This window comes from Equus asinus, chromosome 26 (assembly GCF_041296235.1).
Source record: "Equus asinus isolate D_3611 breed Donkey chromosome 26, EquAss-T2T_v2, whole genome shotgun sequence".
In the NCBI taxonomy this organism is placed as follows: Eukaryota; Metazoa; Chordata; class Mammalia; order Perissodactyla; family Equidae; genus Equus; species Equus asinus.
The window spans coordinates 39788516-39816485 of NC_091815.1; the positions used below are offsets into that span (position 1 = coordinate 39788516).

Consider the following 27970-nt stretch of genomic DNA (forward strand, 5'->3'; position numbering starts at 1 on the left):
CCCCTTAAAAATGTAAAACAACACCCTTAGCTCGTGGGCTGTGCAAAACCAGGATTTGGCCCGTGGCTCATAGGATGACAGGCATCGTGATCAGCGTGAAGTTGTTCTAAAATGCTGCTTTAAGATAAATAATCAGATGCGGGCGGGAAGAAGCAGTTCCAGTGTCAGCACCTGGTGGCGTGGGCACAGGCCCAGGCACCTGCCAGCCTCCAGGCCAGCTGGAGGACACGTGTGGGCAGTTGGCTGGGCCCTTGGAGTTTGGGAGAACAGTGGACGAGCTGAGTCCTGTTTGTCCTGGACTATCCGGCCCCACTATGGGCAGATCGGAGCTGTTTCTGAAGATGTCGCTGCTGATTCTGCTTTTCCTGGGCCTGGCAGAAGCCTGCATCCCCCGGGAAGGTAATGTCCACACCCACTGCTGGTGCCCCCTCCACTTCTGATGATGGGGAGGCTCCTGTTGGCTGGCTTCAGATAGGGCCTCCGGAAGTCTAACCAGACTCCTTCTTGCTTCAGGTTTGGACATTCTCATCTCCTTTCTCTTGGTGGAGATGGTGGGGGTGTGAGTCCTGGGTACCGGAGCCTCTGCCCTGAGAGACAGACGTGTGTCTGCATCCTGATATTCTCATGGACTCTTTGTGACTTTGGGGGGAGACATTTCCTCTGTAAGCCTCACTGTCCTCATCTGGCCAATGGTCATCCGAAGAATCACCAGTGTAAGGACTGCTGTGTTTGTATGGTGCCTGGAGGTCAACATTATTAGGAGAAAGATTTCTAGAGAGACCCCAGATCCTTATAATAGAAAGACACCATATATTGTGAAGAGGACTTGAGTCTTGTCCAAAGCTGACATTGAGTTCCTGGTTTGTCCCATGTGCTCGATGCTGGGAATGCAGTGGCTGAAAAAGACAGACACGGTCCCATCTTCATGGAATTATCAGGTCACACAAATAAACACATCCTAGTGTGGCGATTTAGAGAAGGCCTCCCTGGAGAAGTGATGTTTGAGGCAAGACCCTGATGAGAAGTAGGAGCTAGCCAGTGAAATCGTTAGGGGAGACAAATCTGGGTGGGGGAGTTGCACATGCAAAGGTCCTGGGACAGGAAGGCACTGGGTCCCTTCATGGGTCTGAGAGAAGCCAGTGTATCTGCAGCACGTTGGACAGGGTGAGGGGCATAGCAGGTGGGGATTGTTACAAGTAAGAATAGAGAGGAGGCAGAAGCCAGAACACACAGGGTCTTGTGGGTCTTATCAGGGATTTTGAATATTCATAAATGCAAAAGGAAGATGTTAAAGGGTTTTCAGCAAGGGAGTGTGATATTCAGAGGTGTGTGTGTAGTTAGACAATCAGTCTTGCCTTTGGGTGAAGAATAGATTGGGCAGGAACCAGAGCAGAAGCAAGAACACCAGTCAGGAGATCACTGCCATCATCTGGGGAGGTAAGATGAGTGGAAGGTGAAGAGGCATTTAGGAGAAAGAGTTCGCAGGACTGAGCGCTGGAGGGAAAGAGAGGAGTGGAGAAAGACTCATAATTTTTTTCTGTTTTGGAACCAGGTGATCGAGGCTTCCCTTAACTGAGATGGCAAAATTCTGTAGAGCCGCCGATGTTTCAAATTTCATTTTGAAGTAATTTTAAACTTACAGAAAAGTCACAAAAATAGTCAGAGTTCCCAATTTCCCTTAATGTTGCAGTCCTACCTAACGGTTGTACAGTGATCAAAACCAAGACCTTAACATCAGCAAAAAAAAGGCTAACTAAATTATAGACCTTATGAGAGTTTCACTAGTTTTTCCACGAACATCCTTTTTCTGGTTGAGGATCCGGTCACAACTCCTTACTCTGGTGATTAGTCCTTAGAACTTGCGACCGAAGTCCGTCAATCTTTCCTGGTTGTATATTCTGCAGAATGTCTCTCGATTTGAGTTTGTCTGACATTTTCTCACAATTACATTGAGGTGGTGCATCTTTGCAGGAGAACCCCAGAGGTGGTGCTACACCCTTCTCCGGGCATTTTGCCTGGGATTACGTGAGGTTGCTGTGTCTCATCACTTAGAAGGTGGTGTCTGCTGGACTTCTCCACCGTTCAGTTTCTATTTTCCCCATTTTCATTAATAAATATCCTGAGGGAGGTACTTAGAGACCATGCAAATATCCTGTTTCTCTTCAAATGTTTACCCACCAGTTTTAGCATCAGTCTGTGACTCTTGCCTGCAGAAAGGATTCCTGTAGTGCTTGCACAGTGGTGATTTTCTATTTCTCTTATTCCTTTTACATGTATTGGTTGGAATTCTTCTGTAAGGAAGAGCTGAGGCTTCTGCTCTATTTGTTTACTCAAGATTCATGTTTATCAATGTGAACTCATGGATATTTATTTTGTTAACAAAAAATAATGGATTGGTTTTTGATGGGTGGGAGGGTGGTGACTTTTTGGACATGCTAAGTTTGGACAACCTGTAAGATGTTCAAGACATCTATAGGTCACAAGTTCCATGATAGTAGAGTGTGGGATGTCTTGTTTACTCCTATACCAGCATCTCTCTCCCCACACAGTCTTGCAAATGCTTACAGAGTGGGGATTGAGCCTAATTCATCTGCATACTCAACATCAAGCATAGGCCAGTGACCAGAGTTATGTGCCAAATGAATGTTGGTTGGGTGAAGTGATGGATGGATGGATGGACGGATGGATGAAGGATGAATGCATTGATGGGTGGATGGATGGATGGATAAATGGATGGGTGGGTGGGTGGGTGGATGGATGGATGATTGGCTGGAGGATGGATGGATGGACGGATGGACAGATGGATGGACCCTAGTAGATTTATCAGTACAAACAGTGGGTGAGCTAGCTGATCTCCAATGACACTTCCAGCTCTGATCTCCTCAGTCATTGCCATGATCTGAGTCTAATGCTGAATTCTCTCCCTGCTGCCTGCTTCCTGCTCCTGTTGGGATCTGATGACTGACACTTTTGCCTCCAGTCGCAATTGAAGAAAAAAGTAAGAACTGTGAAAACCCCAAGTTTATATTCCCATGGCTAGCTCCTTGCAGATTCATTTAAATCATAAGACCCCTCATGAAATTCTGGGGAAAGGTGGGACTGAAAGAGCTGCCCCCTCCTTCATCCTTTTGTCTGGGGAAGAGAGCTTTAATAGGCTAATGGAGAACTCTTATCAGGAAGAAGAATGGTGGGGATATTTCCACTAGGGTAACACCCTGGCATGACCCACACTCACTCTAGCTGGTGGTTCTCAAACTTTATAGTCTTAGGATCCTTGCACACTCTTAAAAATTGTTGAGGACCCCAAAGAGACTTTTTTTGGGGGGTGAGTAAGATTGGCCCTGAGTTAACATCTGTTGCCAATCTTCCTCTTTTTGCTTGAGGAAGATTGTCGCTGGGCTAATATCTATGACAATCTTCCTCTATTTTATGTGAGATGCCACCACAGTGTGGCTTGATGAGCGGTGCTAGGTCCGCACCTGGGATCCAAACCTGTGAACCCCGGGGCCACTGAAGCAGAGCACATGAAATTAACCACTACACCACTGGGCTGGCCCCCCTCTTTTTTGTGTGTGTGAGGGAGATTCCCCTTGAGCTAACATCCATTGCCAATCCTCCTCTTATTTTTGTTTGAGGAAGATTAGCTCTGAGCTAACATCCATGCCAATCTTCCTCCACTTTGTATGTGGGATGCCTCCACAGCATGGGTGACGAGTGGAGTAAGTCTGCACCCAGGATCTGAACCTGCCAACCCAGGCCACCAAAGCGGAGCGCGTGGAACTTGAACAACTCAGCCACAGGGCAGGCCCCACAAACAGCTTTGTTTTTTAAATGTAGGTTATTTCTATTGTTGTTTATCTTAGTAGAAATTTAAAAATTTTAATTTAATAATATTTATTTATACAAATAAAGCAAAAAGCACATGAAAAGATTCTCAACATCTTTAGCAATCAGGAAAACACAAATCAAATCTCAATGAGATCCCACTTCACACCCACTAGGATGGCTATGACCAAAAAGACAGATGAAAGACAGCCCTGACGGCCTAGTGGTTAAAGTTCTGCGCTTACCACTCGGGTGGCCCGGGTTCATTTCCCAGGTGCAGAACCATACCACCTGCATGTCAGTTGCCACACTATGGCGGCAGCTCACAGGGAGGAACTAGAACGACTTACAACTAAGATACACAATCATGCTCTGGGGCTATGGGGAGGAAAAAAAGGAAGATTGGCAACAGATGTTAGCTCAGGATGACTATTTCCCTGAAAAAAAAAGGACAGATGATAACAAGTGTTGGCGAGGTGTGGAGCAATTGGAACCCTTTTATACTGTTGGTCGGAGGGTAAAATGGTTCAGCTGATTTGGAAAACAGTGTGGTAGTTCTTCAAAATGTTGAACATCGAGTTACCATATGACCCAGCAATTTCAGTCCTACCCAAGAGAACTGAAAGCATAAGTCCACACCAAAACCTATACACAAATGTTCACACCAGCATTTTTCATAAATTGTTTCAAAAAGTGGAAACAACCCAAATCTCTATCAATTGATGAATAGATAAACGAAGTGCGGCATATCCACACAAAGGAATATTATTCAGCTACAAAAAGAAATGAAGTACTGACACGGGCTGCAACGTGGACGAACCTGGAAAACATTATGCCAAGCGAAAGACGCCAGTCACACAGGACCACCTATTATCTTGTTCCATTTATACGAAATATCCAGAATAGGCAAATCCGTAGAGGCAAAATATAGATCAGTGGTCCCCAGGGGCTGTGGGGTGGGGCTGAGGGAGTAGAGGAGTGATGGCTGAAGACTCTATAGTTTCTTTTTGGGGGTGATTAAATGTCCTAAAATTGATGTGGTGGTGGTTGTACAACTTTGTGACATATTAGAAACCACTGAAATGCGTGACTTGTGTGTTGAATGAATTATATCTCCATAAAGCTGTTATTCAAATATTTATTACTTCATTTAAAAAATAGTGATAATAAACACATTGCACATTAACACAAATAAAATATTTTAATGAAACTACTATTTTTTCCAAACCAAAAACTGTTTAGTGAGAAGGGAGTTATTATTTTACTTTTTTGCAAATCTCTCCAATGTCTGGTTTAACTAAAAAAACAGCTGGATTCTCATTTATGCTTCTACATTCAATTTGTTGTGATATGTTGTTTTGGATGAAGCAAATGATGACAATCCAGTCTCATACAGATAAGGAGTTAGGAAAGGGAGGAGCACACAGACCCCCTCCTGTCTCAGGGACCCCCGATGGTGCACGGACAGCTGAGAGCTGCTGTTCCGTGTCGGATGGGAGGAGAAAGGATCTCTCTCTCTCCCATCCTTACTGGACTCCAAGACTAAGTTCCTAGAAGGCAGGGACTGTATTTTAGGGATCTGCTTATTCCCACAGCCTAGGGAAAGTCCCAGTGTCCCATAGGGCTAAATAGATGGGAAGGGCTTTGTAAAATACAAAAGCGCCATGCAAATGTAAGTCAATGTTATTACTTCAGATTGAAAGGAGAGAAGGGAACCAATGTTAATCAAGCATGTACGTGACCCATGGATTTAAAATGTTTTACGACATTTAATTCTCACAATAGTAAATGTCCCAGGTGGGGTCTGAGATGGCCAGAGCTCTGGATCCTCACGCTTCTTCACAATCACTTGGGAAGCTTTTTAAATATTTACTCCCCACACCAGACCAGGTAAATCAAAATGCCCTCAGAAAAGGCTTTGGAATATTTATACCTAAAAAGCTAGCCTGTGCTAGCTCCCTCCTGTATTCAAAAAGTGAAAGATCTTAAAAAAAAAATTTCAAACTATGTGAGGTGAGGGATGTGTTAACTAATTTTATTGTGTTAGTCATTTTGCAGTAGATACAAATATATCAGACCACTCTGCTGCACACCTCAAAAAAATGAACACATTAAACCTTGATGAATGCAAACATCTCACGATTCACGCATTTTTGTTTTAATTTAAAATATTGTGCTGTTTTAATTAAAAATATTATTTTCATGTTAAATTACTGTTTTATTAATATTTAAATTAATAATTTAAAATACCAATTACATTAACATCTAATAGTATTTAAGTTAATAATTAAATATTTAATTTACAATATGTTATTTTAATTGAAAATATTTTATTTTCATTTAAAATCAGATTTCTAAGGTTCAAAATTCAAATGTTCTCAAATTTATACTGTAAAAAATTTCTTTCCCAGGCTGTTCACCCTTTCCCCTCCCCAAATGCGCCCAATATTTCCTGTTTCTTACAGAACCTCCCAGAGATAGATGGTTTATGCAAGTAGAAGCAAATGTGTAATGATATAGTCATAGTCTTCCTGTTTCTATTTTTACACAAAAGGCAGCACATTAGACACACTGTTCTGCATGCATCTTGCTTTTTTCACCTAACAATACATCTCAAAGATCACCGCATGTCCTCAAGCTTTTTCTTAATGGCTGCATAATATTTCTTGTGTAGACGTCCATAATTTATTTCACCAGTCACTGTTGATGGGCATTCAGGCTGTTTCCAATAGTTCACAATTTCATACGGTGTTTCAGAGAAAAATAATCTTATATAATATCACACAGTGGGATACATATATATACATACATATAGTTTCAGAAGGGAATCCTACAGATATATATTACATTATATTATACACAATTAAATTAATTATACAATTAATAATAATTATATAATATGTAATTAATATAATGTATTATACAAATATATCATACAATTTTATATATATATGTATAATTTATCTGTAGGATTCGTTTATAAAGCTGTAATGTTAAAGAAGGATTCCCAATAGCCTTGCCAATACAGTGTTATCAAGCTGTTTGGTCCTTGTCTAATCATATATGACAAACCACATACAAATAGCCTCTCATGAAACCCCTCCCTGTATAACAATAGGCAGGGAGACGAAGGAATAAAGAAATGCGCGTGGAAATTAACCGAAGTGGATAATATCAGTATTAATCCTGCTCTCTTTCTTGCTTTTCTTTTCCATGTCAATTCACTGACTCCTGGTTCTGTTGCCTCTTCCAGTCAAATGTAAGTCCTACTTCCTTCTCCCTACATGACTAGGAAGCTCTCCAACCCAGAGAAGGAAGGGGCGAGAGGGAGAGGAGAAAGTGCTGACCATCATGTTCAACCAGGGGCAGCTCAGAGACATGCTCTCAATTCGAGCATGGGCTCTGAACCCAGAATCTGCGGATCCCTGGGGACAACTGGTTGGACTTTGGGGAGGTCAACGAGCCTCTGTAATCTCGTGTAAAACTGGGTACATGAGAGACAGAACCTGTGTGGTTTTCTGGGAATATGGACTTCATAGCTTGGATCAGATTTTCAGTTGGATCAGTTACCTTCTTCTCTAAAATGTACAACTGGATTGGGTTGGATTGTGTGTATTCATTGGTAGATTTTAGACGGGAAAAATATGGTGCAGAGTGGATAAAACCTCCCTCTTTTCCAAGTATTAACCACCCTGGTCTCCAGTTGAGAAATGGAGATGACAATTGGTTGTTATGGACACCCTCCATCTGCCAACCTCCCTAAACTCAGGTGCAGGGAGGGGTGGATGCCCCAGGCAACAGGTATCCCTGGGGTTTCTTGACTTCTAGGATACACGTGTCTCCAAAGGGGTCCAGGGCTCTTAGAACGGGTCATGGCTTCTCATTCTGGTTCCCTATCCTATCTTGGGACCTATGGGATGCAATGAGGTAGAAAGGATAACTTAATTTCATTCCGTATTTTCTCTGAAACTTTATTGGGAAAATGATCTCCACCGGCCACCATTGGCCCTCTCCTTCCTGCTGCTTGCATGTCAACAGTGCTGAAAGGTAAGACTCTCATTCCATCTCTCTCTCTTTTGGTTCTGATTGCCTTTGTCCAACAGAGATAATTTCTGTAGAACTTCAATGGGGTCTTTCTGCTCCTGGCTGCCTAGAGCCAAGCTTCTAATTTAGAAATGTAAAAAATCAAGTACTGGAATATCTTGACGAAAACAAAGCATTGCCCCCCTCTCCCCCCGCAAAAAAGCAGTTGCCCAGAAATTCAGTGCATTTTCGTGGTTCACATATGACTAAAGGAAAGTCATCAGGTCAGAAAGCTAAATTCAGGTCTATGTGAGATCTCATATTTGGACAAACACATTGATTTCCATCTCCGCTTTCTGAGATCAGGTAGAAAAAGCCACCACGATCTCTGTATTCAATAATTCCTATAGATGGTGCCTTAGTAGGTTTGGGCTGCTATATCAAAACACCACAGACCAGGGGCTTAAACAACAGACATTTATTTCTCACAGTTCTGGAGGCTGGAAGTCCAAGATTAAGATGTCAGCAGATTCAGTTCCTGGTGAGGGCCCACTATTTGGCTTGTAGACATCTACCTTCTTGCTGTGTCCTCACATGGTGGGGAGAGAGAGCTGTGGTCTCTCTTCTTCTTCTTATATATAGGATGCTACTCCCATTATGGAACCCCACCCTCATGACCTCATCTAAATCTGATTACTTCCGGAAGGCCCCACCTCAAAATACCATCACATAGGACTTCCACGTATGAAGTTTGGGGGGACACATTCATTTCGTAACAGATGGCAATCTGGAACAAGTTTAGTGAAATGAGATCACAGCTTTATGATTGAGTTTGCAAGTTGGGGAGGTAGGAGGCTAAGTCAAGAAGTGAGATAATGACCCACAAAAAGGGTAGTGGCTCAGCATTAGTCATCCTGTATTCAGAGCCCATCTGCCCCTTCCTGGTTGGACAAACTTGTCCACCTCTGTGTGCCTACTTCATGCAGTCAAATGCAAGTCACAGATGTGAAACACCTTTCAACTCAGGTTCAGGCCAGACCTGGTGTCCTAGTGGTTAAGTTTGGTGTGCTCCACTTCAGTGGCCCAGGTTTGGTTCCTGGGAGCAGAGCTACACTACTCGTCTGTCAGTCAACATGCTGTCGTGGTGGCTCACATACAGAAAGAGGAAGATTGGCAACAGATGTTAGCTCAGGACTAATCTTCCTCAGCAAAAAAAAAAAAAAGAAAGAAAAGAAAACCAGGTTCAACAGTTCTCTCTTCTTCTCACAACCCCTTCCACTATACACACATGCACACATACACCAATCATCCCTAAGTAAGGATGCAATGATGATAATAATAATAACTATTATTATTACTTACCTCATATTACTATTTATAACATTTACTGAATGTTTACCTTTGGCCAGGAATTAGGCTAAGTACTCCATATGCATTCTCTTCCTTCGTTATCACCACAGTTCCAAATGAGAGATAATGTCTTCATTTTTCAGAGGCATGGAGAGTTCAGTGACCAGCCCAAGATCACCCAGTTAGTAAAATGTACAGCCCGGATATCAGCCATTTAGCCTCCACATCAATATTCCCAGTGACAAGTTAGATTTATTACCCGATGACTTTAAGTGATGTGGAGGATGGTTTTGTGAGCTACATAAATAAAGGAATTTCCACTAACTGACTTAGTAGAATTCCTCAGTTTGTAGGAAGCCTAATCCCAATCTTATGATGGGTATTAATATTCTATTTTAAGGATGAAGAAATGGAAGGTTTACAGGGTCAGAGAGATCTGAGTCTGAATTCTTGCCCTTTCACTCACGGCAAATTATGTAACTTCTTGGAGCTTCGGCTCTCCTCATAGGCAACAGGGAGACAGCTCTCTCATCTGACATGGTTAGTGTGAGGTCAGTAGGAGTGAAGAGTTTGGCACCTCTTTCTAGAGTTAGTAAAGCGTCGTTCCTTCCTCTCTTCCTCGCATGACTGAAGAATGGTCCATGAGGTTTCCCAGCTCACTTAAGCTTTTCCCAACACCAAATGCAAAGGGGAGCCCAATAATCTCACAGGGTTCTGTACTTTAGTCCCCAACTGCTCACCACAACCCGTTGTGGACTCTACTTCCCAGCCTGTTCCCAGCTCCCAACATCTGATCTTGTTTTTGGTTTTCTACTCATGGCTTCATCTCTGTGATCCCACCATTCGGTGCCACATCTGCATCCGTGACCACCATGCTGGCTCTTCTTCTGGATGGGTTGCCATCAGGAATCCTAGGTAAACACCTTACCACATCTCTGATGCCCTTAGACTGTGAACTTTCGCAGGGAAACTTTGAGCAAGAATTTCTGAGCATCTAATATGTGCTTGGTGATGGAAACACAAAGATGGATCAGATATGCTCACTCTTTAGGAACTCAGAGGCTGGTGGAGAGCAGAGACAAATAAACAGGAATTAAATTAGATTAGAGACAAGTCATGCCCACTGGTGATGATGGGGCTTGGAAAAGGGATGGTGGGAATATTGAGGGAATCCTAAATCATGCCTGAAAAATTGTGGCCATACTGCCCTAATGAGAGAGTTTGTCAAATCTGTGGAACTGGGACATCCGTCAATTAGGAATATTTCTTTCTGCTGCATTTACACATCACGTGGTATGTCTTCTTCCTCTTCAGGTATGATGAGCAGGTTGTCCCTGGATGGTAAGTGTGAGGACTGCATCCTTCCTGGTGTTTCTTTTCTCTTGTCTACAAGCTAAAGCAGACTTAGGCAGTCATTTCTGTCTTTACTTTTTGACTTAAAATAAATATTTTATTTCATTTATTTTTTCTTGATTTACTTTGGAAGAACCATTCACATAGTATCCGATCCTCTTTGGTTTCTTTGAGTTTTGAGGTAACAGAAATCTCTATCACTGTATAACATTACAGCCAGAATTTTACCTAATAATTATTATGCTGTAGATTATTTAAGTTATAAAAATAGTATATGCACATGGGAAAAGTTGAGGAAACATAAAATGACAGCCAAAATCTTCCTCTTCGTCCCATCCCCAGTTTTACTGTCTGGAAACAGACACCATTACTAGTCTCTTGCATATTCTCACAAGAAATAGTCACGCATATCCTCAACTTTTTGAGTTAAAAATATTATGCATTTCAGCAATGGAACTTTACCTCCTTCTTTCAAATACCTGAATAATATTTCATGCATACTCATATAAGTTAATGGGTCTCCTATTCATGGATGTTCCATTTTTCTCTAATTTATTTTGAATTCAGTTTTGTCTCAGTCTGTTTTTACGCCATTGCAAACAACGCTACAACGAACATCCCTGTACAATCGTTGCATTTCTCATTTTTGTGTATACCTATCTGTAAGATAAATTCTTAAAAGGGAGATAGCTGCGTCAAAGGGCATAAGCATTTTAAATTTGGACAGAGGTTTAACAAATTTACAGTCCTGTAAACAGGCTACAAGAATGCTCATTTCCCCACACCTTCAACAACACAGGGTATTACCTAAGTTTATGACTTTCGAGGATGGGATGGCTGAACAAAATGGGTCCCCACTTTTCACAGAGACAGAGATCGATCAGTAGGAGTTCCTGCCACATCTATGTGCTACCAATACAATCATTTTTATTTTTCTTTAAATGGACTCAGTTTTCACTCACATAGATAAGCTTGAAAAAGAAACTTTATACCACTTGAGTTGGTGGAAAGCCAGTTTGTTATAAGGAGAAGACAACTATAATAATAAATATAAAGAAAATAAAATGTTAGTCAACTATGATGCAATACTGGTTTCTGCTGAGACTCTTCATCTGAAGGCTGCTCTCTCTTTGGTAGAAAAGAAGATTAGTGAGCCTTAGAGAGGTGTTATAGACAAGTTAGCATCATTTTGAGACTTTCCCTCTGGTCTGAAGAGAACTGTAAAGGGAATAACTTTCCCACCATGTGGGAGTTGGGACCCAATCTGTGTCCACCTGAGATCCTCTCAGCCATCACCAAGGCTTCATATCCCACTACATAGGAGATGCCTGGATCCAGAGATCTCAGCAGAGGGAATGTGAGCTGGGCTTCTGGAAACACATGTGCCTGGACTTTCAACCCAGCTCCATTCTTTACCAGCATATGTGACCAGGGACAAGTCTGTTTTATTTCCCCACAAAGTAGGGCTAGTAATATGCACTCTACTGGGTGCTTGTGATGTTAATTAAAATATATGAAAAACTCAAGTATGAGGGAGCCTGTAAAAGTTGGCTCAGCTCCCCACACCCCGCCATTCCGTGGATTCTGGAGTCCAAAGTCCTCCACAATTTCTGCTACTTGGAAGATAATTCTCATTTCTCTCCACCTGATTGTTAAACAACTGTATGCTTTCTCTGTTTTCTCATTAACCTGGAAGCAGAACTCTCCTTCATCACTTCCCATGAGAAATCTGCTCAGATCTACAATTGATGAAGATTACCATGTCAAGAATAGTCACAGCCTTGAGTAGACGGCTTTCTTCTGTCTCAGCAGCTCTGCTCTCTCGCCTCCTCTTCTCCCCTTTTCTTCCCCCTACATTGCCTGTGGAGCTCCAAGTCCTCCTCCTTCTAACAAGCTGAATAATTCAGCTCTTTCTGACTCCTACCCGTCAAAAATCCACCCACCCCATAAACGTCAGTCCTCTGTGAACGAGAACCTCCCTCCTTGGAAGGCAGTTGGATTTTATAAAAAGCAAAGTGTGCTTCTTATTCCACAGGTAAAGTGGCTGTGAAGCCAATGATCAATGTAATGTAGCCATTATTAGGCATAATAACCTAAGACCTAAAACTGTCAACCTGGAGTTGAGGGTGGATGAGGCAAAAGTCATAGGCTCAGGGGGCTGGAGATCATCTGACTCAATGATGGGGAAACTGAGGCCCGGAAAGAAGCAGAGCTTCCAAGACAAAGCGGCAACTAACATAAATTTCACTAGGCGCCTTAAAAACTCCAGTGTGTTTTCAAGGCTTTGCTTGTATTGTTTCCTTTAATCCCCATAAGCCCCCTGAGAGGGGTAGATGCCACGACAATGTAGAGTGACCCCATTTGCCCACGACATTCCCAGCTTTAGCATTAAAACTCTCTCATCCTGGGAACGCCTTCAGTCCCAGGCAAACCAGGATGGTTGGTCATCCTGTTATAATTCCGCTTTTATGATAAGGAAACTGGGGCACAAAGAGGTGGGGTAAGTTACCAAAGCTGGTAAGGCACTGAGCTGGGATTCGGACACAGGTCCAAACCTTTCAACGATGCTCTGTTGTGCTCAGCATGAAATCTGAGTACTTTACAATTACCTGCATGGCTCTGTGTCATCTAGCTCTGGACATTCCTGTGCCACCGTCATCTTCTGCTTTTGTGTCCCCACGGTGGGCACAATCCCTCAGTCCTTCCAACGCTCTGGACTCCTTCCCACCAGGACCATGCCTACGCTGTTCCCTCTGCCTGGGATGCTTTTCTCTCTCCCCTTCTAGATGTCTTCACCCGGCTAACCCTTACTCATCTTTCAGGTCTCAGACAGAGCGACCATTCCTCCAAGATGCCTTCCCCAGCACCCCAACAAGGTCAGCAACCACCGCCCCTTATAGGTTCCCGCTGCACCCTGCAGGTTTACCCAGAAACACTCATCCCGCCCGTACCCAATTTATGACTCTTTTATTGCCTGCTTCTCTGACTAGACCTGGGTGGATTATGTTCCCTGAGCACAGGGACCTTGCCTGCTTTGCTTTCCATGTGTCCTCCAGAACTTGCATCTCGTAGGTGCCCCATTAATATTCGTTAGAGAGGAAGACTGACTGCATAAGGGAGTCTGAGTGTTCATCTGCCTCATCTCCGGTAGCACTTCTGCCTCTGCTCTCTTCTGACTGGTCAGGGACGCTTACTTGGTGGTGTCTGGGACCCAAGTCTTAATGCCGATTTCTCTCTCTCCTCTGCACCTCCATTGGAACCTGGCTGCCTGCATTCTCACTTCCAGATAGGACAGAAGAAGAAAGTAAGTACTGTGACAGTCCTTTGGGTGCTTCAGATTAGATTCTTGTAACCCCCTCTGGGCCTTGAAACACCTTTAAAAGTTTCTAGGAAGGGTTGGTCTAGGCCCTGGCATTTAGCCATTGGCCTGGGATCAGGAGCATAATCAGTACAAATAGACTCCGCTGAAGAATCTCTACTGCGGTGTGCTGGTAGATGGTTAGCAACCACCTCTGTGGGGGAGGGGTGGAGAAGGAAGCCCTGATTTGGAGCAATTGTCAATTTCCACAGTATAAGTACTTTAATCCTGGCTGATTTCAGGCTATTAGTGGTTTCACAGCTGGCTCACAAAATTCCTGAAAATTTAACAATTGTCTCTGGCGAGCCAGCTTCATCATATCCCTGAGTCAAAACTATGTCTCTCTTATTTGGTGTATAAATTGCTCCAATGAGAAGGAGCTTACCCCATTCATCCTTCCAGAAGGAAAAGTGGTGGTTCTTGGGAGAGAAAGGGGTGTGCCCTTTAGAGAGTGGAGGGGAAATTTCAAGGAAGAAAGATGGTGTTACAATGTCCTCTGCAGATACACGCACATACATACACTCCAGCTCAGGTGAGATGGAGAAGGACCCCTGTCTTCCTCTCTACTGCCCCTCCAGGGCAAAGACTTGTCCATCGTTTACATCGATGACCTAGAAAAATGTCTAACACACAGTTCGGCTGCACAAATGTTTCTTAAAGAGTGACCCCTACAACTGCTAATGCTTGTTATTTTGCTAATTGGAAGGAATTGAAGAGAATTAATATTGGAGCATGTACCTCTGTTATATTACTGAATTCTCACAATGGCACTGTGAGACGGATGGAGCCTGAGTTACAAGATGTGGTTCCCTGAACCGGCTGATCATCAGAAACTTACAAACTACTGAATTTCTGTGTTCCAACCAGACCTTCTGCCTGAGAATGCCAAGGGGTGGGGTCTAGGAATCTGTTCTTTCACGAAGTTTCTCAGGTGACTTGATTCAGATGGTTTGGGAATGACCGAAGTAGAGCCGGAGCTGGCAAACGACAGCCTGGCCCACTGCCTGTTTTTGTAAATAAAGTTTTATTGAGACCCAGCCACACCCATTCATTTATGTATCATCCATGGCTGCTTTCATGCTACAATGGCAGAGCTGAGTAGTTGTGACTGAGATCCTATGACCTGTAAAGCCTAAAATAGTTACTATCTGGCCCTTTACAAAGAAGTTTGTTGACCTCTGAGCCAGAACAATGCCTCTCAGGGTCTTTGTTTAAAATTAAGATCCCACCTCAGATCTACCTAAGGAATCACGACTTCTGGGTGGAGCTTGAGGCTCTGTTTATAACAGGCTTACCAGGTGATGATTCATGTACACACTAAACCTGCACATATGGACCCACCAACTTCAACTCAACAGGCAGATTGTTTAGGTGGGGCCCATCATAATTTACGATGTGCATAGACAAATAAGGAAGGGGTGCTTCCCCTCAATCGCCAGTCTTTAGTCTCCACTCCTGCTTCCACTCTCCCCTTGAGTTGGAGAGGCAGGGACTCAGTGGTATCCACCTGTTTGGGGTCATTGCTTGAACCTTCTAAACCTAGACACCCTCAGCGACTGTAGGAGTCTCCGTATTTCATTTATAAAGCAAAGCAATTATGTTTTTATTATTTTAAAATAGCCTCTCTAAGACCACAGATAGGTAAATATTTAATAAAGTACCAAAAAAAAAATGAGTTCATGAAAAAACTAGTGAAATTTGAGTAAAGTTTACAGTCTAGTTAATGTCAATGTACCGGTTTTGACAACATGCTATGGTTATGCAAGATGCCACCACTGGGGGACGCTGGGTGATGAGTACACAGGACCCCTCTGCACTATTTTTATAATATTTTGTGAATCTGTAATTATTACACAATAAAAAGTTAGAAATAATTTTAAGAATATTTAGTAAAGGAATAACGGAATGTATGGGGGGGTGGGAGTTAATTTGATTTTAGTCTCTCACTCACTCTTTTCCATGTTGACTCCCTGACTTCCGGTTCTGCTGCACCCTCCAGTGAAAAGTAAGTTATTTTTCCTTTTCTGTGGTTAACTTTGATGTTTTCAGATGCTGGGAAGAAGAGAAAACAGGGAAGAGAAGGGAATCTTTGGACTGTTCTTCTTAATTTAGGATCCAGGTTGAGAGAAACCTTCTGCTAAAAGAGGTCTCAATCTACTGCCCCCATCACTGAAGAAGGCTCAGGATGAGCTTCAGGGGTCCACATGCCCCCTGAGATTGCGTGGAAAATCGCGAGGGTGTGTCTGGGATGCGGGTGGGTCTTGGGCTGCAGGTATGACTGGGCATGTGAGTTCAGATGCATAGAAGGTCCCCAGATTTTATCAGATTCTCAAAAGCCAAGGACCTGCCCCAGAAAACAAAGACGTATTGAGTTTGAGTATTTGTTGGGAGGCTCTACTGAATAAGGAGGACCCAAGAGGTCCTCTTACACTTTCCTCAAGCTTTCTCTCTTCTGACTCCTCAGGAGAGAAATGAGATAACGAGACACAAATGGGTTAAGGGGTTCCTCTTCTGATAATCCTCCTAATTTCTGGGGGATGAATCCTCAAGGAAACTGGGTACCTGGGGATTCCAACCATGTGGATAAATATGTCTCCAAAGGAGACCAGTGTAGTAGAAGTATCTAGAATCACCCTCCCCCCCAACCTATCCCATGAAATCTGGGAGACGCTCCCATTTCCCTCCCTTGCAGGGTCTCTTTTGAGAACCAGCAGGTGGGATAAGCTAGGAAGAAGGCATTAACACCTTTCTCATCCTTTCCTCTCTGCTTCTGTCGGCGCCTGATAACTCCCGCTGGATTTTCTCCTCCTTGCTGCTCGCATCTCAACAGTATTGAAGCGTAAGATCTTTGTTTCAAATTGCCCCCACTCTGCCTTGTTCCCTTTCTTATCTCTGCTAAGGGATCCATTCTTAACCATGAATCATCTCTCAGAGAATTTTTTTTTAACCCAGGGACTGGAAAAAAAATAGCTGTATTACCTTCTCCTTCAAAAAGGTGGGGTGTCCTATGGGAACCAACCCCCTCCTCAAGTCATGGATATGGGCAACTTTATTATGGAGACAGTGACGACAATGACTGACATGCATTAAGAGTTTCCCAGGCGCCAGGCACTGGAAACAGCACCTTTCATGAATTAGGTTATGTATCTCCCACAACTTCTTCACAAAGGAAGCATTATTTGTCTGAAGTGTGTAAGGTGCCTGCAACATCACCATGTGACACTCCACACATGGAGGAGTGGTGGCTGCCTTCCCAACCCAACTGTGGTCCAATGCAAGTCCTTTAAGCCACTAGATTTCCTCTCGGACCCATACAATGGGGCTTTCAACGGTCTCCCCCGGGTCACTGCCCTAAGTCCTAACTGCTTACCACAACCCACCTGGGCTCTGCTTTCCTTCGCTCCCAATCTCCCGCCTTCTGATCTTGTGATTTTTTTCCTACTGTGGTCTCAACTCTCATGGCCCATTGGACTCAACATTCTGGACTTTGTCTGCGACCCTGACCATGGTCTTGCCTCCCGGACCACATTTCCTTCTGGACGGGTGACATCAGAGATCCTAGGTAAATATCTCAGTCTATGCATGCCCTGGGATTTTGGTGGGAAGCTTGTTTGGCAAGAATATTTTTTATGTGCCAGGACCATGCAGGGGAGTAGAAACCCAAAGATGAATCTAATCTGCTTGTACTTCTACGTAAAATCATAGTCTGATGGGGGAGACAGACAGATAGTTATAGTACAACATGAATCAATGTCCAAGGGAGAGGCAATGAGAAAATGGGAATCCAGCAGGGGTCTTCAGAGGAGAGGCAGCTTGGGGTGAGCTTGTTGACATGTGGATCTGGAGGGATTTATCACACTGCCGTTTGCAACTCAATTTGTGTGTTGTCTTCCTTAGGTTTGATGAGCCTCCAGGCATTAAGCGGTAAGTGGAGACTCCTGTTTGGTGCCACCTTCTGTCTGTGTTTGCTCCTGTGCACAGAAATACAGAGCTATCAGTTTCTTTTCTTTTTTTTTTTAAATGTTGGAAGAGACTTTAGATATCATCAAGCTTTACACTCTCTATCATCATCATCATTAGCATCATAAATGTTTAACTTTGTTTTTCATTCATCCAACAAATACTGAGTTTTTTTTCATTCATCCAACAAATACTGTTAAATCCTGTTCTAGGTGCTGAGAATGTAATAGGAAACAGACCAGACAAAACTCTGTGCCCAGATGGAACTTGAATTCTAATGAGAGGGGAAAGAAGATAAATAAATAAAGAATTAGGTTAAAAGTCTGCTGGATGTTAAGCCCTACGAAGATAATAGAGTGAGGGAGAAGGAAAGGCAGTGTGGAAGAGGTGGATGAGTTTTTAAAGGGCGACCAGGGAGAGTGACATTTGAGCAAAGACTTGAAGGAAGTGAGGGAGCCAGTTATGTGTACATCTGGGCAAAGTTTGCTCCAGGCAGAGGGAACAGAATGTGCAAAGGCCATGAGGCAGGAGAGTGCCTGGGATCAACGGTACAGCAAGGAGGCCAGTTATAGTCTCCTCTCTCCTCTGACACAGTCAGATGCACTGTTTACAGTTTGGTGTCCATCCATTTGGTGTCCATAACTCACTGATGATGCGTCTTCTTCTTTTCTTTCCTCCTCCTCCTCTTCCCCTTGTTATTCCTCCCTCTCTCCTCCTTCCTTCTACTCTTCCTTTCTTCTATCTTCCTCTTCCTCCTCCTTCTCCTTCTTCATTTTTAGAAGAAAGAAATGGCTGCAAGGAAGAAGGTGAGTCGTGGATTCATGCCTTTTCCATCTAGAGGTCACTGAGTTCCTTCAGTCTGTGTTAGGAGAAAGCCTTAAGAAGAGAAGATTTCAAGAACCAGGTCAGGGCTTCAGCACCTGAGAAGATGTACTTCTAAAGGGCACCCAAAGCTTCAGACCACCCTCCCCTTTGTACTGCCCGTTGGTATCAAGGAGACCCAACATACTGAAGTATGAGTGGAAAACGTTTTTGTTTTTCCCAGTCGCTTCTTCTGCTGAGCACTGAAACTTCTCTTCCCTCTGGAAATTACCAGGCCAGCCCTGAGTGACAGGACTGTATGGCTGAAACCAAGAGAAAGAAATCCAGACAATAGAAGTAAGCCACCAGGTGACCCAGATATTGGAGACAAGCACTTTAAAATAGCTATAATTATTAAGTTCACAAAAACAGATGAATAGTTTCACCAGAGAACTATAATTTGTAAAAAAAAAAAAATTAATCAAATGGAAATTCTAGAATTGAAAACACAACTGAAATTAAGAATTCAATAGCTGGGCTTCACAGCAGAAAGCACGATCAGTGAGCTAGAAAACAAGTCAGGAGAACTTATTCAAACTGAAGCACAATGAATAAAAGAGTAGAAAATACAGACAAGAGCACAAGAGACACATGAGACACAGTGAACAGTTGTGATGTAGGTGAAAGTAGAATTTTAGAAGGAGAAGGAAGGGGGAGTGAAGCTGAAACAATATCTGAAGAGTGAATGGCTAAGAATTTTGCATCTGATAAAAATAACCATCCAGCGAAGATGTTAAATGTTCTGAGAACCCCAAGGGGAACAAATATATAGGAAATCACTTCTAGGAATGCTGCCACAAATGTCTGAAAACCACAGATAGAGAGGAAAAAATTAAACCCCATCCTAACCCCATTCCCCCCCAAAACAACAAAGACTGGATGTATTTCCTGGGACTGCCGTAACAACATTACTGTAAACTGGGTTGCTTAAAACAACAGAAAGTCATTGTCTCACCGTCTGGAGGCTTGGAGGCTAAGAGTCTGAAACCAAGGTGTTGGCAGGGTCACGCTCCCTCCAGAGGCTCCAGGGGAGAAGCCTTCCTCGCCTTCTCGCCTTCTCCCAGTTTCTGGTGTTTGCTGGCAATCTTTGACATTCCCGGCTTGCAGATACATCACTCCCGTCTCTGCCTCCGTCGTTACATGGCCTCCTGCCTGTGTGTTCTGTGTCCAAATTTTCCTCTTTTTATAAGGATACTAGTCAGGAGATTAGAGCCCACTCTAATTCAGTATGACCTCACCTTAACTTGATTACATCTGAAAAGACCCTATTTCCAAATAAAGTCACATTCATAGGTACTGGGGGTCAGGACTTGGACAAATCTTTTTGGGGGACACAATTCAACCCATAACAGATTCTTTACCATCCAAAGAGCAAAGAAGAATGACAGCTGTCTTTCCACAGAAGTGATGAAAGCCAGAAGATGATGGAGTGAGATTTTTTTTTAATGCTGAAAGAACTGCTCATCAAGAATTCTGCACCTAACCAAAAAAATCCTTTAAAAATGAAGGAAAATAGAGGCTTTCAGAAAAAAAAATCAAGACAGATTTGCTGCCAGCAGACCTGAATGAATGAAATACTGTAGGAAACTCTTCCTGCAGAAAGGAAATGATCTCATGTGGAAGCATGGAAATGAGGACGGAATACAGAACAATGTGAAAGTAAACATGTGGTTAAATAGAGATGAACATTCAATGCATTAAACAGTAATACTAATATCTAGTGTGAATTAAATATAGAGAGAAAATGCAGGATACACACAAAAGGCAGGTTGGGGTACAAATATGTTAGAGCATTCTAATTTCCTGGCCTTGTACAAGGACGTGGTAAAAGACATAATTTATATTAAATCCTAATAAGTCGAGGATACATATTAGAATCTCTAAGTCAACCACTAAAGGAATGATTTAAGACTTTGTAATGTATAAGCTAATGTACTTCAAATGGAATAATGAAAATATTTGACCAGTAGGAAAGAAGGCAAGAAAGAAAAAGTGATCGTAATAGAAATGCATCAACTAGAAATAAAGAGTAAGATGATATTTGTAAACCCAGCTACATCAGCAATGTCTCTGAATTTCAATAGATCTGTTATTCCAAATAAAAACCAAGAGTGTTAGACTAAATAAAAACCAATGAAACCCAACTATTTACTGCTTACCAGAGACACACCTTATAGATGAGGACATGGAAAATTTGAAAGAAAAATAATGGAAATTATATCATAAAAAAGTATATCCATGAGCTGCTAACTAAAAGGAAGCTGGCAAAGTTATTCCAACATCAGATAAGGTAGGTTCTAAGGCAAGAAGTGTTCCTACAGATGAAGAGGGACATTGAAATTGATAAAGAGTTAACTCACCTCTAGCATTACTGATAAGAAAAAAAATTAGAGGAGAAACAAATGACCAATATCAGGAGAAAAGAGGGGAGAACCATATAGATCTTGCAGGTACTAAAAGAATAATAAGATGATAGTTTGAAAAACTTGATGCCAATAAAATGGAAAGTTTAGATGATGTGGACAAAACCCTAGGAAAACACAAATTACCAAAAGTGAAATAAATGGTTATAGAATTCTGAATAGTCCTCTACCTATTAAAGAAACTTAATCTGAAATTAAATAACCTTTCCACAAAAAAAAAATCTCCCAAGGTCAAACGGCTTTCATGGTGATTTCTTCCAAACATTTAAGGAAGAAATCACACCAATCCTACACACAAAATCTTCCATAAAATGAAAAACAGGCATTTTCCAACTCGTTTGGAGGCCAGAATAACCTTGATGAAAGATCTGACAGATATTATAGAGAAGGAAGAATTTTAGGTTAATCTTTCCCACAAACATAGAAGCAAAATCCTAGACTAAATGTTAACAAACCCAACTCGGCGATATACTTTCTAAAAAGTCACGACCAAGTGGAGTTTATTCCAACAATGCAGAGATGGTTTAATATATGAAAATCTATGTATGTAATTCCCACCTTATCAATATAAAAAGGAGAAAAATCATATTATCATCTGAATAGATACAGAAAAAGAAGATGGTAAAATTCAACAGTCATTCATGATTAAAAAATAAAATCTCAGCAAATCAGGAATAGAGAGAACGTCCTAATATGATAAAGAGAGTCTACAAAAACTTACAAGGAATAATCTGCTTAGTGTTGAAACACTGGAAGCATTCCCTCGAGCTCATCAGTGATTCTGGCTATTGCCATTCCTATCACACGCTGTACTGGATGTTCTGTCCAGCCCAAGTCCTACCCAGAGAAGGGAGAAGAATGAAAAGGCGCGAGGATCACAAAGGAAGAAAGAAAACTCTCATTTTTATAGACGTGATTGTGTACTCACGATATACCTTTGACTGGGAGGTTCTACCCGAGGGGGTTATATTATGCTGGTGTAGGTGAAATGTGATTAAAAACAAAATCTCCTTCTGACCCAGAAAACCTCTCCACAAAGGTAGGAGAGAGAGAAAACAGTTTTATTATTAAATCAGCGTCAAAGCAGAATTTGATACGCATCACAGGCAATCCGCTCAAGAGATTGCAAAGACAGAAAGAAATCTCTTTTTCTATAGCCAGGTGGGTCCAACCCGTTACATACACGTTCTCAAGATAAACACTAACCAGCCCTCCAGTAAGAGGACTCGACAGCACTATTTATTATACAGAGTTCAACCTAAATTCACCTGGCAATAGGGGTGACCATCTGTGCTAGCTAATTGATTTTATCCAAAGGAAAAATAAACTCATAGATTTATGACAGGAGGTAGTTTTGTAACTTGAAGAAAGACGCCCACAGAAGTGAGGCTCCTGACCGCCCACAGGGAGTTAAACTGGCTGTTTAACATTTCAAGAGATGCCTCCAAGGTCCTTGAGAAAGGCGTCCCTCGTTGTGAAACTGCCAGGAGGCGTATGTAGCTTTTAAGAAGGATTTGCATACATTTCAAAGAGACAGAGAAAGGACTTACAACTACAAATATTCTCAAGGAAATTCTCTAAGAAGAGGGGACAGGGTTCTATTCCCGAATTTTCGACAGGGAAAATTAATTTTTTTTCCTTTTTCAATTTGTATTACCCTTTACATTGATAATGTTCTATTTTTTTATTTGAGGTCTGTTTAGACAGGTGTGTTTGTCAAAAATCCAGAAATAGCGAAGTTCAAACCACCAGATCAGTAAAATAGTATTAAGTAAGAGTTTATTGTGCATATAAGAGCAGTTCTCAAACTGGGAGCTTTCAAGATTCAAAACGGATACCAACCTCAGGTGCCTGACTCCCGGATGGTTTCTAAGGTGGAAACGAGGACGCTGTTTAACCTTCACACTGATTGGTTATTACAACGGAGGTTTCCAGACAGCTGTGGGATCAGTTAAAAGTGATCATCTTCTACCACTTTAGGAAGATGACTCAAGTTTCTTTTATGATGATCAGAGGCATTTAAAAGAAGTAACTTAAGTTTCGATAATGTTCATGAAATTAAGCTAGACTTAGGTTACCTTCTGTGGCTTAAATGCTTTTGTCAGCTCAGGGAATTTTCAAGTCCGGTCTCCATTTTGTACATAATTTTAAGAGTTTGTGTGTAAAAATTTGAATTTTTTGTATGTAATACGTTCATAGAAATTCAAAATGAAAAAAGAAGAGGGAAGAATGTTGGATAGGTAAAAACAACATTCGTGTACCACATTTGGTCTGAAACGATGAGGTGACATGGTCACATCTGGGGGTCAGAAAGATCCTCCTGGTGCCCTGGTGGGAGATGGTTTGAGGGAGAGGAAGTGTGGACCAGGGGGCTGAAACAATGATGATCAAGAGGCGAGCTGAGGAGGCTGGTGCCTTGGGGATGCGGAGAGGTGTGGGAACCCACCACAATTAACCAAAATTTCAATTCAGGAGGCAGGTGGAGGTGTGAGTGCGGAGTTCAGAAGGGAGATCTATGCTGGGAATGGAGATTCAGGAAGGACAGGAACTTCTAGACAGGGAGGGGCATGCCTTCATTTCCATCCCGTTCTTCCCAGTTAAGCTTCCCCCCACTACCATCCCCCCCAAGAAACCACCCAGGAAAAAGAACAAGTGGAGCTTGTTGAAATGCGCCTACATGATGTTCACCTTCTTGTTCGTGTCCTACAATAAAGGAGACTGGGTAAGAGAAAACCTTGTTCCCTAAGGAGGGAGGTGGCGGGGAGTGGGAGCAGAGAGAAGGGTAGCGCGGGAGGGAAGGAAGTGCCAACCAAGTAAAGGTGTAGGAGAGAAGACGCCCCTTTCTAATAAAACCCCTCTCCTTCCTTCCTTTCTCTCCCTTTCTCTCCCCCCTCCTCTCTAACCCTCCCTCCATCCTCAGGCTTGGATAGAAGCCACTTCCTTCCACATTAGCAAACCCCAGAGATTCCTCTGAAACACTACCACTCATTCATTCCCTCCTTCCCTTTCTCCCCCCATCTCTCTCTCCTTCCACTATTTACTGTTTTGCTGGAGCTGCTGATGAATGTTACCTTCAAGTAGGTCATAATTTTGTAAGGGAGACAGGCATCAAAAACGATGTTCAGATCACCAAGTGGGACTCACGCAAACCTCTGGGGCTGTGTTACTGGAGGAGGTGGTGGCTCTTATCCCAGCCCAGGGAAAGGATGGACTCATGGAAGGCTTCCTGAAAGAGATGCCACTTCCACTACATCTGGCACAGAATTAGCCAATTGAAGGGGAGAAGGGGAAAAAGCATTGCAGGAAAGGAAACACCATGTGCATGAGAGTAGAGGCACGAGGGTAGAGATGTGGGAGGAGAGGCATGAGCGTAGAGCATGGAGTAGAGGTGTGAGCCGAGAGGCGTGGGAGTTGATGTGTAGGGGTAGAGGCATGGGAGGATAGGCATGGAGTAGAGGTACGAGAGTGAACCGTGGGGGCAGAGGTGTGGGAGAGGTATGGGAGCATTACTTGCCTGAAATGGCCAGTGTGATTCATTCATCCACGCATTCACTCCTCAAATATTTATGCTCATAGCAGGCCCCATGCTAGATGCTGGAGACTCAGGAGAACAGAACCCACAGGGTTCCTGGGCCTGCGGAGCTCAGGGGATAGTAGCAGGGGGACAGAAATAAAATAAGCAGTGAGCCCCAGAAGAGGGAGTAAATCAGGGGGGTATCACAGCGCGTGTAGGGCAGCGGGCTGCTTCACCTGGAAGGCGATATTGGACGGCGGAGCCTGCCTTGAGAATTGCCCCGGGACAGCTGTCATGAGCAATCTGATCTGAGGCATGAAAGGATCGCTCTGGGTGCTGTATGCAGACAGTAATTGGGATTGAGGCAAGAGTGGAAGCAGAGAGACTGAGAGAAGGAGGCCCAGGTGGGCTGCACAGGACAATTCGGTGACGGTAGTGGAGACGAGGAGGACCTGAGAGCAGTTCTACAAGGAGAAGGGCTAACAGATCGGGTGTGAGAGATGAGGAAATGGAGAGACCAAGGAGATGAGCCCCAGGCTTGGCTTGCGCCCTTGGTTAGACCAGTGGTTCTCAAATGGGAGTGACTTTGTCACACAGGGGACACTCAGCAGTGTCTGGAGACATTTTTGGTTGTCACAACTGGGGAGGGGGTGCTACTGGCATTTAGTGGGAAGAGGCCGGGCATGCTGCTAAACATCCTATATTGTATACGACAGCCCCCAAACAAAGAATGATCCGGGTTAAAATGTCAGCAGTGACGAGGTTGCGAAGCCCCAGGTTAGAGGATGGTGTCACATATGGGGATGGGGAGAACTGGCTGGAAGATGGGGCAGAAGGTGGGAGCCGTGAGAAGTGAGGCTGAATAGATCAGTAAGACCACCGTAACTCACAACAGGAGGGAGGGAGGAGAGCGGTGGGCAGGAAAGAAGGAGAGGGGGGAAAGGGAGGGAAGTTGACTTGCCTCACCCCGACCTTTTCTTTCTCTGTTTCTGGTTCACCCCTTTGTCAACCTCCCAAGTGTTACTGCCACTACTGCAACACAGAAGTGGACATCAGGTATGTTACTGTAGGGAAGGGGGTTTCGACCACTGCTGGGCTGGGGGGGCTTGGTCCCAAGTGCCTAGTGTTTGAGTAGCGAACCCCGGGTGGGTTTGGAAACTCCAATCACAGAATCACAGAATTATATGAAAGGTCCCAAGGTCATCACCCTGGATCTCAAGCCTCCGCTTGACATGGCTAATAAAGAACGTTACAAATGATGGGGATGTGGAGAGTTGGAGGAATTCATTTACAAATTCTCTCAAAAATTTTTATGTTGGATTTTTTTAAGTTGTGGCAAAATACACATAACATAAAATATACCATTAGTGACATTTAATACATTCGCAATGTTGTGTGACCATCACCACTATCTAGCTACAGACAATTTTTATCACCCCAAAGGGAAACGCTATACCCATATGCAGTCTCTCCTCCCAGCTCCTGGAAATCACTAGTCAACTCTCTCTCTTTATGGATTTACCTGTTCTGGATATTTAATATAAATGGAATCATACACCATGTGGCCTTTTGTGTCTGGCTTCATTCACTTAGTATAAAGTTTTAAGGTTCATCTGGGTTGTAGCATGGATCAGTACTTCATTCTTTTTTTATGGCTGAATAGTATTCCATCGAATTGATACGCCACATTTTGTTTATTCGTTCATCAGTTGAAGGACATTTGAGTTGTTTCCACTTTTTGACTATTTTGACTAGTGATACTATGAACATTTGAGGGCAAATTTTTGTTTGAATGCCTATTTCCAATTCTTTGGGGTACACACTTCAGAGTGGAATTGCTGGGTCATATGATTAATTCTATGCTTAACTTATTGAGGAATTCACTCAACGAGTTTTTATTGAGCAACTACTCTACGATGGATCCTGCATTAGTTAAAATTGTTAAACAGTGAATTTTACATTATATGGATTTTACCTCAATTTTTAAAAAAATACAAAAAGGGGTGGAGGCTGGAATGGATCTTGGGCCCTAGTTTGCAGACTCTTGCCCTAGACCATGGGCCCCTCTGGGAGCAAGACGTATGCCTGATCTATCCCTGGGACTCTAGTGCCCAGAGAAAGCCATATATATTCAGCTGCAGTGTGCTAGGCTGGGGATGCAGCTGGGTTGTGGCAGAGCAGGTCCCTGCACTCACAGAGTGCACCCCTTAGTGGGAGGGCGGGGGTAAACTAGCAATCACATGAGTTTCCTGGAAGGCCTGACAGGGTGCTGTGCCAGAGAGGAACTGGAGAGGGCAGCTTTGTTCAACTGGGTGTTCAGAAGAACCCATCTCTGAGGAGGAGACATCTGTGCTGAGTGATGCGGAAGAGCCAGCCCAGCTCAAACCTAGGGAAGACTGTTCCAGGTGGTGGAACAGCCTGGTGGGTTGGAGGGACAGAGCGAGCAGAACATAGTGAGTGAGGAATGTGGTCTAAGGTGACAGAAGGAGGAGGTGGGCTTAGGGCAGGTCATGCAGAGGGCAAGGCAAGGAGTTTGAGAATGCATGAAGATGTAAATCAATGTGCAAATACAAGTCTCTCTTCTTTCTTCCCTTCCTTAGAGATGATCCCTGCTGTTCTTTCTAGCCAACCGGCTCCATCTCAGCGCAACCTTCACAAGTCCTCATCTCCCAGGTAGTGTCACCTCCCAAGAAACCTCTCTGCTCCCTGGACTGCCAAGTTGGAGGATAATTAATCAGGTCCTCTGAGGACTAACACCTGTCTGCCAAGGGGCATGGTGGGAAGGCCTCTTGAGGGCCGGGAGAAGATGGTCCCAGAGAGTGGCTGAGTGAGCATGTGCAGGGGTTTCTCCTACAACTTCGTTTCCAGGCCTTTTTCAACTCTTCCCCACTGTTTCTATAATAAAATGTAGGCTTGTTGAAATGGCTAAATGCTCTGTTCTTCCATTCACCTAACATCAAGAATTAACAGGGTGTGGGGTGATGAGTGCCAAGAATCGTATATATCACTTATTCTGGCAACAACTCTATATGGAAATTAATAAGAGAAACTTTGACTAAATTGGAGTCAGGAAGACCTGTAGGGGGAGCTCTCGTGCCCTATCACACATCCTCAATTATACCAGACAGGAAAAGAGGGATGGCTTCCATCTTGGAGAGGAAGCAGAGCTACTTCACCACTGAAGGAAGACTTCTCCTCCCACCTAGGAACAGCCCGGCCAGTGAGAAGCCATTGCTGCCCTGACCCGCTACTTTCCTCCAATGGAATTTCATTTAGAGCAGCCCCTCCGTACTCTCCCTTTTT

At 43.3% G+C, this 27970-nt stretch overlaps 1 protein-coding gene across 3 annotated transcripts; it reads left to right on the forward strand.

Moving 5' to 3' along the window:
• EDDM13 (epididymal protein 13) lies at nt 1-27594 on the forward strand. 3 transcript variants are annotated; one of them, XM_070499595.1, is made up of 10 exons: nt 1-399; nt 2981-3020; nt 10513-10539; nt 13374-13427; nt 13838-13879; nt 17807-17833; nt 18649-18675; nt 23751-23875; nt 25686-25723; nt 27268-27594. In XM_070499595.1, exons 3-10 carry the CDS (start codon nt 10515-10517, stop codon nt 27290-27292), a joined length of 363 nt encoding a protein of 120 aa, XP_070355696.1. In that variant the 5' UTR covers nt 1-399; nt 2981-3020; nt 10513-10514; the 3' UTR covers nt 27293-27594. The 3 variants fall into 3 exon arrangements, with proteins under 3 accessions (XP_070355696.1, XP_070355697.1, XP_044615220.2); XM_070499596.1 differs by lacking the exon at nt 13374-13427 and having other exon boundaries at nt 41-399; XM_044759285.2 differs by lacking the exons at nt 1-399; nt 2981-3020; nt 10513-10539; nt 13374-13427; nt 13838-13879 and adding an exon at nt 16916-17471.
• Nucleotides 27595-27970: the final 376 nt, after the last annotated feature.